Here is a 15,000-nt window from a genome sequence, read left to right as displayed (position 1 = left end):
TGTGTACACTCACTGCCCTCCAGGTAGTCTGTGCTGATGGGGTCACTCATGAGCAGGTGTGCTGAGAGCAGTTTGTAGACCTCGGCATGTTCACGCTCGGGCAGGAAGTTCAGGATGTTCTGGTCCACCATGTCTGACTGAAACACACCAACATCGTCTCTAACTCTACTGAGTCGAATGGAAAGTGGAGATCAAATCAAACATCTGTTTCCATTACAACTGATCGTGATTTCCGATTAAACGATTAAACGTTTCTAATAAATAAGTGCAGTTTCACAGCTTCAATTGTATTAAAGAACAAATTTCTTGACAAAATGTTACAAGCCTTTCCAGGGCAGTCAATTCTACCCAACTCCCTCAGAAAATATGGTGTGTGTGGGTTGTGCCACCTAATTATAGCCAGACAAGATACGGGTCTCTTAGTCATAACTCGTCCTGGAACATGAGTCACAATCTGCAGAATTATCATCCTCAGTCCGATTTATTAAAAAAGCCCTCGTCTGATGAATGGTACCTCCTCGTGATCCTTTATCTTTAATAGGCCAAAACAAGCTCTGAAAATAATGACACCCTTCATCCTAGAATCAAGCTTCTGTGAATAATATCATAATTATGTGACATTAAGGGCTAATCATCAAAATACTGTTATATTATAATCAGTGGAAAAGCTGCATTCAGAAGGTTGCTGCCTGAGAAGGAAGAACAAGAACAAGAGATCGTTTTGTCTATGGATCAGTTGATGTGCCTTCAAATTCGTATGTGAACTATATGAAATAATTGTTTTTTACATTTCTGAGGCTTCAAAAGCACTCGAATGCACTCAGAGATAAGATTTCCACAAATATACTGTAATGTTAGCATATATTAGCCAGCTAGTAAATATTAGCAGGGAAGAATGTAAATATTTATGAATAATAATCCTCAAAGAGCTCCTGTCAGGTTAGTTCGTAGAAGCTAGTTAGCTAACCGTACAGTAAACATTAACAATCCTATCAGAAATCTTGTCAGGTTAGCTAGTGTTCGCTAACCTGACAGGATTTCTGATAGGATTGGTAATGTTTACTGTACGGTTAGCTAACTAGCTCCTGTCAGGTTAGTTCATAGAAGCCAGTTAGCTAACCATGCAGTAAACATTAACAATCCTATCAGAAATCCTGTCAGGTTAGCTAACACTAGCTTAGGGTACAGTAAACATTAACAATTCTATCAGAAATCCTGTCAGGTTAGCTAACACTAGCTTATCGTACAGTAACCATTAACAATTCTATCAGAAATCCTGTCAGGTTAGCTAGTGTTCGCTAACCTGACAGGATTTCTGATAGGATTGGTAATGTTTACTGTACGGTTAGCTAACTAGCTTCTGTCAGGTTAGTTCGTAGAAGCTAGTTAGCTAACCGTACAGTAAACATTAACAATCCTATTAGAAATCCTGTCAGGTTAGCTAACACTAGCTAGCTGTCAATAAATATGTGAAAATAAATTTTAAAATAATTACATTTTTAATCAAATCACATTTACTGTAACTAGCATCATATGACATGATAAAAGCTTAGCTAATTACTGTTGTGCTGATGCTAAACACCTCCACTTCACTTACTGGTAAATGCCCGATGAGAGACGAGACACTGTCAGATACATAGATGATGTTCCCGTCCAACCTAAGTGCAATCAGGAAACCATCCAATGCCTGTTTGGTGAACAAGAAAATGAATATGTTAAAAACGTTAACATGCTTTAAATTTGTCATTCTGTTCAGATTGCTATGACAAGGTATGAAGGAAACACATATGCTAGTCAACTTTTGTTAGTTTGATTTATCATCTGAAGCTGAAGCTACCTTTACAAATCATTTGTATAAAGCCATGTATCAGTCTTACTATTGGCAGTACTAAAAGCTTGCTAGTAAAGAAAATTAGCCTTAAGTATTAGCATAAGAAAAGGATCTGCCCTGTGTTTGTAGGTCAGTTGTAATGACCTTAAATTATGTTTATGACCAAAAAGCTGATTCCAAATCCCATAATTTTCAGAAAGCCACCACAGGGCCTATAAGCTAACTGCGCAGCTCTTGGATGGATTGGACAAGTATGACGCTTTGAATGAAGACGTCGGCCAAATGATTAAATCCAAATCCACTGTGGAATGAATCTGATTGGCATTTACCGTGAATATGGAAAGAAAGGCCTTACTAAAGTGCACAAATCTCCGTCTTCAATTCAAATCTTGAGATTAATAGCTTACTTTTTTAACAAGCATGTTGATTTGCCCTCTTTTCTCACTCTCTGTTATTATTATTATTATTATTATTATTATTATTATTATTATTATTATTATTAACATTACCCCTACACTGCTGACTCACAGACCAGTACTATGTCCAAAAAGAAACTTCCTTCTCTGTGATACAATCTTTGTTCTTCAGCACAAGTGATAGGCTGTTGATTGTTGATTGTAGTGTTCCTTTTGGATATGATTCGTGGTGTGTGATATATTCCCTGTGGCTATCACAACAAAATTCCAATGGAAATGAAAAATGGATGTGACTTTTAAATGACCAAACTCTAAAACCTTGGTATTCTGATGTCACATGGCGTGTGTTCTACCTCCAGCATTAACTGGGTAAATTCCTCGTTACTGAGAAAAGAAGGCTTCCAGTCCTGCTGAATCTCACAGGTCTCCGTCTGCGCCGTGATCTCTGGAAGACATCAGAAGGCCATATAAATTATACCATTTGTGCTTGGAATTTTTGGAATTCTGGAAGCTCGGTCGAAAGGGATTTGTTTAGAGCTAGGGCACCCAACGAGATTAAATGAGCTGCACACTGACACGGAAAGTCTAGGAGTCATCTCATTCTTCTATTATTCATTCATTCATTTTCTACCGCTTATCCGAACTTCTCGGGTCACGGGGAGCCTGTGCCTATCTCAAGGCAGGATACACCCTGGACGGAGTCCCAACCCATTACAGGGCACACACACACTCTCATTCACTCACACACTCACACACTAGGGACAATTTTCCAGAGATGCCAATCAACCTACCATGCATGTCTTTGGACCGGTGGAGGAAACCGGAGTACCCGGAGAAAACCCCTGAGGAACGGGGAGAACATGCAAACACCATACACACAAGGCGGAGGCAGGAATCGAACCCTTTCCCTGGAGGTGTGAGGTGAACGTGCTAACCACTAAGCCACCGTGTCCCCCTCTTTCTTTCTTCTATTAATATTTCTAAAAACCTTTAGATTGCAAGTGCCAGAATTCTATACATAGCCTACTAGTACTTGAAAGGTTCTACTATTTGGCAGACTCACCGAAAGCCTCATCCTAGCACCTGCGACCAGACGATCCAAGGTTCAGTTCTCAAGAGAGACTCGAGTCAACCGGAGTGAGCCTATACGTGGAGAGTTAACCAGTACCACTTGCTGTCCTATCATGAATATACCCTCATGCACCATCCTTAACTTCTAAACACTCCAGGGGTTGCACAAGAGGCTGACCCTGCATTTACACCAACTACCTCTTATTCCGGGTGAAAAGGGTATACATCGTGGTCTGCAAAGCAAATCTCACGTCTAGCGATTAAAAAAATAGAAATTCAATAAATCAGAAAATGACAATAAGGTCCGAACTGAAATGGCCCCTGCCCCTTTCTTCTCCTCTGACCTTTTTGCTTTTGCAAGAAGTTGATGGTCCTCTGCAGGATGGTAGACTTGTCCATTTTGCGTGGGTGGCCTTGGCCCTGCAGCATGGTGCACAACTCCTTAATGAGCACATTGAACTGGTCTCGCCTTTTCTTTTCCGATTTATTCCTGGATGCTCTGCACACAAAAACATGGTAAAGTGTCTATGTCTTTTCAGCAGCTGTCTTGATACAACATAGTTCCAGGAGGTCATCAAATGGCACCGACACAAATGGAGTCTAAAATGGTATTAACACAATCTCAATGGAACAAACTGTAAACCACAATGATGCTAATGGTCTCACAGGGACCATGTGAGATGTCAGGCTTTGAGAAGACGAAGAGAAAAAAAAACGAGTATGTGTGTTAGTGATGAACAGAGCAGTTAATATTACTGAGAAACTGTGTGTCTTGACCTATTTTTTCCAAGAAACATGTCTACGTCACAGCTTTGTAACACACTTTTCATCCCTTTCTGACTTTCTCTGTCTCTCTATAAAGCCCCAGGCTTTTTCACACATACAGTACATAGTGCTGTTCTTTTGTATAAAAAAAAAGACCAAGAAAGAAAGAACAAAAAATGTGAGATCATTGACAGAACAAAGCCTGGGGTGATTATTGCTCATTAGCGCTCAGCAGAGAGAACAGTTTACATTAGCATAAATGATTAGTATTACCTTTTTGCCCTGTCTTTCTCATCTTCGTCCATAAAATCGTCCACACAGCTGCTGGTTCTGGAGGAAGTAAAGCTCATGATTTATTACTGTGTCGCTATTACATTAGCATCATTCATTTGCATAACAGCTTGTGTGTATTACATTTATTGTACGAGCTTTAGCACCGTTTTATGACATTCGCTGTATTCGCCTAGCTACTTACTCCCATTCACTCCTGCTGGACGGACAAAGGACACCGAAGTCGGAAAGCTTGTCCATGCTCACTCCCTCACCTATCCAGGCCGTCTACGGAGGCTGTAATTTCCCATTTGCGTTTCCGCTAAAAGCAAGTACTCTTCGCACACTTGCACTCTTTTAGCTAGCAGGTCCAGTCCTTCACCAAACCAGTGATGGCTAGTATGTAGCTTCGGGTGCTTTTCTCGTCCTCACCAGCTGGCTGAGGTTTCCAGGTTAACGGTTAGCTGATCATCTGGAAATGGTTAACTTACGTATGTGAGATGGGGATGCTAACGTCTCCGGTGGTCACCTTTGCATTTCGATTGAGGCCAGTCGCAGAAACAGCAGGACCTGAAAAAAATAAGGTTTATGATTGAAGAGTTTTAGAGTTTCTATTATTACGACCTTTCTATTAGCCAGGACTTCTGTTTAGTTAAACACTCATCAAACTTTTCTTAACCATCACACATGGACAAATCGAATCTAATGCTGTTCATGAGACCAAGTGCACAAAAAAACACTTGGTTTAATAGCTGTAGCAAACACATGTTGGCTCCAAGGCCACCGCAAAATGGCAGCTAATCGAACTGGAATTGGGTCAACAGGACTGAAAAGAACCCATCAAGACACACTGCTGTGGAGAAGAGTGGCCACTTCAGGCTTTCTCTCGCTCTTTTCTCTCGTTCAACAGCCGAACAAATGCGACAGCTACGTCAAAGCCGATCACGTCTAAAAAACGAAAAGAGCATAGTGTGTGTGTGTGTGTGTGTGTGTGTGTGTGTGTAAAATAATTATGCTCTGCAGCCAGTTTGAAGACATCAAAACAGAACGACACCTTTTTGAGATTTTTTAAACTTTCATTCAATGCAAATACTAAAGACTTTTACAATTCATTTCCAACGGCGTGAACAGCGTTGCTAGGCAACGGGGAAAAATCTGAAGATAACAGATAGATGTTTTCCGACCTGTTTTTACGCATCTAACTTTAACTTTAAATGACTGTAAATAATCTTCAATGCAAACCAATCATTATTGAGCTCCATGAAGCTTTTCTGTCGATAAGCTTGAAGAGTGTTAATCTATCACACGACACGACGCTCTCAGTCCCGCAACCGCTCCGTGTGGACGGAGGCTGCCGGAGTAGGCAGCATTTTTATTCTCAAAGATGATTTCTGACTAATGACTAGTCACCTACAAAAGCAACATCTGATGACAAAGCAGATAAGCAGCTCTGGAAACGTTACATCCGAGAGGCATGGAGTGACCTAGAAACCCTACATCCAGCTCTTTAGATAATAAAAAGTGAGCAGGAGAGAAAGGAAGTAAAAAACGACCCATGTCATTTACATACATAAATGAAATTAAATATATACATAAATAAAGAAGAAACCTTGTAATTTACATATATAAGGTCAGCTCCACTCACACACACACACACACACACACACACACACACACTTTGAGTCAGCCTTACAGCCTTATAGCCTTTTTCACAAAAAGACGAACATTAAGGGAAGATTTTGCAAATTACAAAACAGACATTAAACAGACAGCCAGTAGTTAACTGCAGCTGACAGTAAATCTGTGACTGTATCGCAGGTAATAAATAAGTTTAGAATTAAAAAAATAGATTATTTGTAGTATTTGTTAGCAAATCTGCTAGTTTGTTTCGAGTTACAATATTTACTCGTAATGAGGAGGATCCCATGATCGGCTCTGATTACCTTAAAAAACAAGCGTCGTCTCTGACTCCTGATTGGTTGACACACTAGATTTGTGGCTTTGTTGTTGAATGAACTCAGTGGTTTGTGGCTTGGAGACATCAATGAATGAGTCTCCATCTCTGTGCTATGTGTGAGTGTTGTGTGTGTGTGTGGGGGGGGGGTGTTTTAAGTGTTTGCATGACACTCTGAGTTGAACAGAGGCCCAGTTGAGTGTCACACAACACTTAAGTTATATAGCTGATATATACACAGCCATATATAGTTATACTATAGGCTCCTACTGTCTCTCTCTCTCTCTCTCTCTCTCTCTCTCTCTCTCTCTCTCTCTCTCTCTCTCTCTCTCTCTCTCTCTCTCTCTCTCTCTCTCTCTCTCTCTCAGACACACACTCACACAGACACACACACACATTCACCATGCTTCAGTCACAAGAACAGTTTACTGTGCCATTTCGTTGTATTAGAAGAACATTAGCAGAAGTGCAAGATAAAAGGAAGTGTTTGACCCATATTTCAGCCACTCCCATTCACAAACTCTTTCTCTCTCTCTCTCTCTCTCTCTCTCTCTCTCTCTCTCTCTCTCTCTCTCTCTCTCTCACACATACACACACACACACACACACACACACACACACACACACACACACACACACAGGTCTTTTGTCACATTCTGTGTTAACCCTTAAACTTCTAACCAACAAAAAATACAAGAAGAACACTGGTGCAAGAAAACACACAGTCAAAGATTTGGTCAAATCCCAATAAACACAGTCCCAATAAACACAGTCCCAAAAAACACAGGTCCTAAAACACACTCCCAGTAAACACAGGTCCTAAAAAAAACAGTTCCTAAAAACACAGTCCCAATAAACACAGTCCCAATAAACACAGTCACAATAAACACAGGTCCTAGAAAACACTCCCAGTAAACACAGGTCCTAAAAAACACAGGTCCTAAAAACACAGTCCCAATAAACACAGTTCCAATAAACACAGTCCCAATAAACACAGTGCCAATAAACACAGTGCCAATAAACACGGGCTTTATCCCAAACAAAAATACATCCCATCAGACCCCATTTATAGCATAATTAAGACTCCTTCTTCCAGCTAATATGTGGCTGACATCTCATCCAAATATGTAATAACTGCATTATGATTCATTAGTTACCCATCCAGATATGTATTAATAAAAACATATTAAAATAATTCATTCTGTTCAATCCCAGTAAACTTCTTATTAGGTTGAATAAATTAAGGCTCCTTCCAAATAACGTCCCAATAACTAGGACCTCGTTTCAATAACGTCGATCCTGCACTGATACTTTACTCAATTCTACTTCATTTAAAGAGGCTCTGGGTCTTAACATCGTGCATGGCTTTCATTTTCCCACAGCAGCTTTTAATAAAACGTGCTGTTTAGCAGGAATGATAGTCGTGTGAGCTGCTTGGCATCGAAAACAGGGCAAAAGATCTGGCAACTTCGACAATAAAGGTTTCATTTCTCTACATTTGGGATCAGGACGTAATCGGTTTCCTGCTTAAATTCTTTAAGAACGCTGAAGTTTCAGTAAAGTTCAAAGCTACTCCTAAAGGACCGCTTTCAAAATGATGTCCATGAGGCGGGAGCTCGATAAATACGACCAGTTGTTGATCGGTTTCAGCTTTCGTACTAGTTTAGATTTGGTTTAGTTTAATTCTGCTGTCTGAGTTTAATCAAGAGCGAGGAGAGTGACCAGACAGGCAAAAATGTCCAGGAAGGTTTACTGTGTTCACATAGTTTGATTTAGTTCCAGGAACAGATTATAGAAAAATATCGTCTTTCTCTCACACACATAGAAAGTGGTTAAAAGGGGAAGGTGTGAGTTGCAGTGCAACTTTTGATATTAGGTTTTCAACTGGAGAAAAAAGTCTATTATTAACACACACACACACACACACACACACACACACACACACACACACATATCTATCACAGTCATTATATTCCTGTCATAGTTGAGGTTAGCCGCAGAGCTGATCCTCGATCTGCACTCGTCTTGCAAGCGGGGAGTTTTATACTCTGAAGTGAAGGATTTAAATGATGTTGAAAAAAAAAGCATTTCATAATTGCACCTGTATTAAACACAGAGTATGCAGTGTAGTGTAGTTAAAGGAAATCATGTCAGCTGCATTTGCTCTTGCTGCCAAGTGTCAAGGTCATGTGAATAAAAATGAATGAATAGTGCTCTGCTCCACCTATAAGGCTGGAAGAGTAGTAATTATTGTAAACAATACCTCCACAGAAATGAAATCTCATGAACGTGACTTGATAAACAAGCCCTTCCAGCCACGCAGACTATTTAGCCTAATGCAGTTTAATAGCTCAAGCCCTGTCCTTGTTCTCTTGTTTTGTAGCTCAAGTTCTGATGTTGCTTTTGCTCCAGACCTTATCTCTGTTTCTGCTCCTTCGGCCCCGCCATCTTACTGGCTTCGGAACGAATCAAACCTTCTAATGGACCCACAGAACATGTCAGCCTCCTGATGACCATGTGGCCTGGTGTGCCTTTTGATAACGCTGTGCACCAGTCAGGTTCGTAATGATCCAGTGGACCAGTCAGGTTCGTAATGACCCTGTTGTCCCAGCCAGGCTTATGATGACCTTGTGGACCAGTCAGGTTCCTAATGACCCTGTTGACCCAGCGTACCTTATCATGACCTTGTGGACCAGTCAGGTTCCTAATGACCCTGTTGACCCAGCGTACCTTATCATGACCTTGTGGACCAGTCAGGTTCCTAATGACCCTGTTGACCCAGCGTACCTTATTGTGACCCTGTGGATCATTCAGGTATCTAATGACCCTTTTGACCCAGCGTACCTTATCGTGACCCTGTGGATCATTCAGGTATCTAATGACCCTTTTGACCCAGCGTACCTTATCATGACCTTGTGGACCAGTCAGGTTCCTAATGACCCTGTTGACCCAGCGTACCTTATCATGACCTTGTGGACCAGTCAGGTTCCTAATGACCCTGTTGACCCAGCGTACCTTATCATTACCTTGTAGACCAGTCAGGTTCCTAATGACCCTGTTGACCCAGCCTACCTTACCCACACAGGCTCAGGATGACAGCGTGGACCAGCCAGCCTCCTGATCACCCAGGAGACCCAGTCAGTCATTCCATCTGCATCTGCCACACTGAGATATGGCTGTTCAGATCTCACCTAACATATTGGCATAAAGACACAGCATGTGTATAACATGCACAATATACACCAAACCCACACACACATACTTTGTCTCGATGACTGTGCTGCTTTGACCCTAAGGTCACCCACATCAGCACTTTTAAACTGTAGGGAGAAAAACAAACTACAGCTGAGGCTCAAGGACACCGTGAGGGGGTGATGGGGGCTTCACACACCCTGCACACACATGCGCTGGGTTAGATAATATTTTATGACTGGTTATGGTAAAAAGGTCCTAAAGATAGGCCATCATTTCATTCACAGACACAATCTTTGGACAATCAGTGAACTTCTGAAGACTTTGGCAGGAAGATATTAGTGTCTATAATAAATAGATAAATTATAATAAATTATGCTAACCTATTAGCTGCTCGTGCACAATTCCCCTGAACATAAACAGTCAACAGTCACCCAAATGAGGATGGGATCCCTTCTGAGCCTGGTTCCTCTCTAGGTTCCTTCCTTATATCATCTCAGGGAGTTTTTCCAAAATGTTAATTTAGTTTCCAGGCATCAAAATTAGACCTGTTGCTGTTAAATGAAAGAAAAACGAGACCTGTCTGTGTAAAACCAGCACTCTAGCTGTTAACTGCGTCCTCAGGCTGCCTTCACACCAGGTGTTTCTCCTTAACCACATGTTTTCCAACGGGAAGCGAATGAAAGGCAGGTTGACTGGAATTGCTTTTTAAAAAGACCTCTGATGTTTTTATATACCTGTCACAGCTAGGCACTTCAGAAAACACCTGACCAATCAGGCTGCATCAAAATGTCATCACTAAACAAAAATGGAAATGGAAACGTAACACACTCACAAACTACTGACAATATAGACCGCTGAAAACACACAGCCACTGACATATACAAATAGTAAAGTACTGAAAAAACTAATATTACAACAGCAGAAAGCACAGAAGGGGGGACACGGTGGCTTAGTGGTTATCACGTTCGCCTCACACCTCCAGGGTCGGGGGTTCGATTCCGGCCTCCGCCTTGTGTGTGTGGAGTTTGCATGTTCTCCCCGTGCCTCGGGGGTTTCCTCCGGGTACTCCGGTTTCCTCCCCCGGTCCAAAGACATGCATGGTAGGTTGATTGGCATCTCTGGAAAATTGTCCGTAGTGTGTGTGTGTGTGTGAGTGAATGAGAGTGTGTGTGTGCCCTGTGATGGGTTGACACTCCGTCCAGGGTGTATCCTGCCTCGATGCCCGATGACGCCTGAGATAGGCACAGGCTCCCCGTGACCCGAGAAGTTCGGATAAGCGGTAGAAAATGAATGAATAAATGAAAAACAAAACTCAAAAGACAACACAAACTTAAATTACCTAAAGGTCATTAATAAAAATGATCCCAATTGTACACAAAAAAGTAGTGAAACGCAAACACAAACTGAAAACACAGAAAGACAGAGACCTACAGTACACACTTGTTTACAACCGTACATAAAAAGTACCGATAACACACAATGGGCAAAACAACACACAAGTACCGGAAACACAGCTAATAAACACACACCGACTCACAAACACACAGCTACTGACAGCACAACATCTACTGAAAAAAAAAATACTGGCTGAAAACTGATTTAAACATAACAGAAAATACACAATACTGATATTTAAGTACTGAAAACACTAGACAACTGAGAACTGAGAACACACTAGTATTACTGATGACAAACTGCATGCATTTATTGAAAGTACCTGAATAATGAAAACACACTAATCTTGCATCACCTAACACACACATCTGGAAATGCACTAATTGATAAACACTGAGAGCACACACATACTGAAAACACACAACCTGTGACATCTCTTCTTTACCCGTTTTACACATCTAAAAAAGACATCTGGAATTCACAAGATGTTACTGAATACCTGAAACACACAATTATCAAGAACACAAAAATACCGAAAGCACAAAAGTGTTACTGCTGAAAAATATGCTGAATCACAAAAGTACTGAACACACATTAAACACAGACATGGTTTCTGAAAAACACACAACTACTGTCAAAACACACTCGCTGATAGCAGAGTAAGGAACAGGAAAATCACACACACACACACACACACACACACACACACACACACACACACACACACACACACACACACACCTTTCTGTTTTACCTTTAGAGAGGTGAATCGCATTCTTGACGTCTAACCGGGACACTTTAGCCGACATGTTTCTCCAACACACAGCTGATCTGAACAGCTACACACACACACACACACACACACACACACACACACACACACACACACACACACACACACACACCCTTCTGCCAAATGCAGCACTGCTCTGAGAGGAGGAGATGATCACAGAAACAGTGATCCTGCTCTCTACAAGGAGCGATGCTGCACCGGTCGCTACGGGGAAAGTAGGTCAGCATGGGAAGCAATACACATCAATACACACACACACACACACACACACACACACACACACACACACACACAGTTGTACATGAAAAATCCACTTGTACTCCTACACACATAAAACTTAAATACACACATACACACTTATAAATACAGAAACAAATTAAACGCATACACACTCATTACCTCTATGTAAAGTGTGCTATATGCAGGTCAGAGAAAAAGCATCAACATTAAGGAAAGCAGGAATGAGGAATACACACACACACACACACACACACACACACACACACAGACACAGACACACACACAGACACACACACACAGACACACACAGACACACACACAGACACACACACACAGACACATACACACACACACACACACACACACAGACACACACACACACACACACACACACACACACACAGACACACACAGACACACAGACACACAGACACACACACAGACACAGACACACAGACACAGACACACACAGACACACACACACACACACACACACACACACACACACACAGACACACACACACAGACACACACACACACACTGCACCGTGTGCATCACTGCCTACTGAAAGCACACTGTAGTTCTTATTTACTAAAACACTCATACTTAAAAATGCACATTAAAACACACACAACTACTGAAAACGTACAACTGACAACACTTCACTGAAAAAACACACCAGGTTACGTATGTAACCCGGGTCCCTGAGAAGGGAACGAGACGCTGCGTCAGTGCTGACGCTATGGGAGCGTTCCCATAGCGTCAGTACTGACGCAGCGTCGAGTTCCCTCGAAAGGGAACCACAAAGATTTACTGAAGCACACAATATAACACTATAACACACAATACTAAAAGCACACTACTGACACACACATCTATTGAAAACCACTACTTAAATCCAAACTACTAAAAGTACCGAAAGTACTGAAAACACGTACTGATATCACACACAGGTGAGTCTTTGAGCTTTAGGACACTTTGCTCTCTGTGATTTGGGAATGAGTCGTCTAATGCTGAGGAAGAAATTCAGCACGTCTGTAGTAAATAACCAGTAGTCAGTAGTGCATAGTCAGTAGTGCATAGTCAGTGGTCAGTAGTACATAGTCAGTGGTCAGTAGTCAGTAGTGCATAGTCAGTGGTCAGTAGTCAGTAGTGCATAGTCAGTGGTCAGTAGTACATAGTCAGTGGTCAGTAGTCAGTAGTGCATAGTCAGTGGTCAGTAGTACATAGTCAGTGGTCAGTAGTCAGTAGTACATAGTCAGTGGTCAGTAGTCAGTAGTGCATAGTCAGTGGTCAGTAGACAGTAGTGCATAGTCAGTGGTCAGTAGTCAGTAGTGCATAGTCAGTGGTCAGTAGTCAGTAGTGCATAGTCAGTGGTCAGTAGTCAGTAGACAGTAGTCAGTAGTGCATAGTCAGTGGTCAGTAGTCAGTAGTGCATAGTCAGTGGTCAGTAGTCAGTAGTGCATAGTCAGTGGTCAGTAGTCAGTAGTACATAGTCAGTGGTCAGTAGTCAGTAGTCAGTAGTGCATAGTCAGTGGTCAGTAGTCAGTAGACAGTAGTCAGTAGTGCATAGTCAGTGGTCAGTAGTCAGTAGTGCATAGTCAGTGGTCAGTAGTCAGTAGTCAGTAGTGCATAGTCAGTGGTCAGTAGTCAGTAGTGCATAGTCAGTGGTCAGTAGTCAGTAGTGCATAGTCAGTGGTCAGTAAACAGTAGTGCATAGTCAGTAGTCAGTAGTGCATAGTCAGTGGTCAGTAGTCAGTAGTGCATAGTCACTGGTCAGTAGTCAGTAGTGCATAGTCAGTGGTCAGCAGACAGTACAGAGTACTGAGTAGTCAGTAGTCAGTAGTCAGTAAACAGTCATATGATGAGTCGTCTAATGCTGAGGAAGAAATTCTGTAGTAAGTAACCTGTAGTCAGTAGTGCATAGTCAGTGGTCAGTAGTCAGTAGTGCATAGTCAGTGGTCAGTAGTCAGTAGTGCATAGTCAGTGGTCAGTGGTCAGTAGTCAGTAGTGCATAGTCAGTAGTCAGTAGTCAGTAGTGCGTAGTCAGTAGTGCATAGTCAGTAGTCAGTAGTCAGTAGTGCGTAGTCAGTAGTGCATAGTCAGTGGTCAGTAGTCAGTAGTACATAGTCAGTGGTCAGTAGTCATTAGTACATAGTCAGTGGTCAGTAGACAGTACAGAGTACTGAGTAGTCAGTAGTCAGTAGTCAGTAAACAGTAGTCAGTAGTCAGTAGTCAGTAAACAGTAGTCATATGATGAGTCGTCTAATGCTGAGGAAGAAATTCAGCACGTCTGTAGTAAGTAACCTGTAGTCAGTAGTGCATAGTCAGTGGTCAGTAGTCAGTAGTGCATAGTCAGTGGTCAGTAGTCAGTAGTGCATAGTCAGTGGTCAGTAGTCAGTAGTGCATAGTCAGTGGTCAGTAAACAGTAGTGCATAGTCAGTGGTCAGTAGTCAGTAGTACATAGTCAGTGGTCAGTAGTCAGTAGTGCATAGTCAGTGGTCAGTAGTACATAGTCAGTGGTCAGTAGTCAGTAGTACATAGTCAGTGGTCAGTAGTCAGTAGAAAGTAAAGAGTACTGATTAGACAGTAGTCAGTAGTCAGTAGTCAGTAGTCAGTAGTCAGTAGTCAGTAGTCAGTGCTGAGTAGAGAGCAGTGGCCGTGTGATTAAATCGCAGGTTGTTCAAAAGTGTACTGTAATTGTGATGAAGTCCTAAAAGAAATAATTGACTTGAAATGATTCATCTTTTCATTCTTAGATGGAGTGACAGTGTGGAGGAGAAGAAAAAGCATGTCCTGTTGCCATGGCGAACACCGCATCACACGTCATGATCCCGTTCCACGGACACTGAGGCGGCGAGCAGAGCAGAATGTGTGTGTGGAGTTTATTCAGTTCAACAAACACACTGTACCTCACATCCTGTCCTCTTTTCCACTATCCCTCCTTCCTTTCCTTCTTTTTTTTTCATTTTTATCTCTACGTTCTTTTTCTTTATCTTACTTACCTCTCTCCTTCATTTGTTCCTTTCATTCTGTGTATCCTTTCTTCCTCGTCCTGCTGTTCTCTTT

At 41.8% G+C, this 15,000-nt stretch overlaps 1 protein-coding gene across 5 annotated transcripts in view; it reads right to left on the bottom strand.

Annotated features, from left to right (window-relative positions):
- npas2 (neuronal PAS domain protein 2) overlaps positions 1-15,000 on the bottom strand; it is a 30,704-nt gene that overhangs the window by 8,460 nt on the left and 7,244 nt on the right. For 3 of the 5 annotated variants that reach the window (XM_047808981.1, XM_047808978.1, XM_047808980.1), the window contains exons 2-7: positions 4,559-4,923; positions 4,357-4,413; positions 3,663-3,817; positions 2,601-2,692; positions 1,598-1,687; positions 14-137 (exon numbers count right to left, since the gene is read on the bottom strand). In XM_047808981.1, the coding sequence (XP_047664937.1) occupies positions 14-137; positions 1,598-1,687; positions 2,601-2,692; positions 3,663-3,817; positions 4,357-4,413; positions 4,559-4,614 (574 nt within the window). In that variant the 5' untranslated portion in view covers positions 4,615-4,923. The other 2 variants (XM_047808979.1, XM_047808982.1) reach the window with 2 other exon arrangements.

The sequence above is a fragment of the Tachysurus fulvidraco genome, chromosome 26 (genome assembly GCF_022655615.1).
Source record: "Tachysurus fulvidraco isolate hzauxx_2018 chromosome 26, HZAU_PFXX_2.0, whole genome shotgun sequence".
NCBI classification, from domain to species: Eukaryota; Metazoa; Chordata; class Actinopteri; order Siluriformes; family Bagridae; genus Tachysurus; species Tachysurus fulvidraco.
Note: the sequence above shows the minus strand (reverse complement) of the source record. Positions and strands in the feature narration are given on the sequence as shown.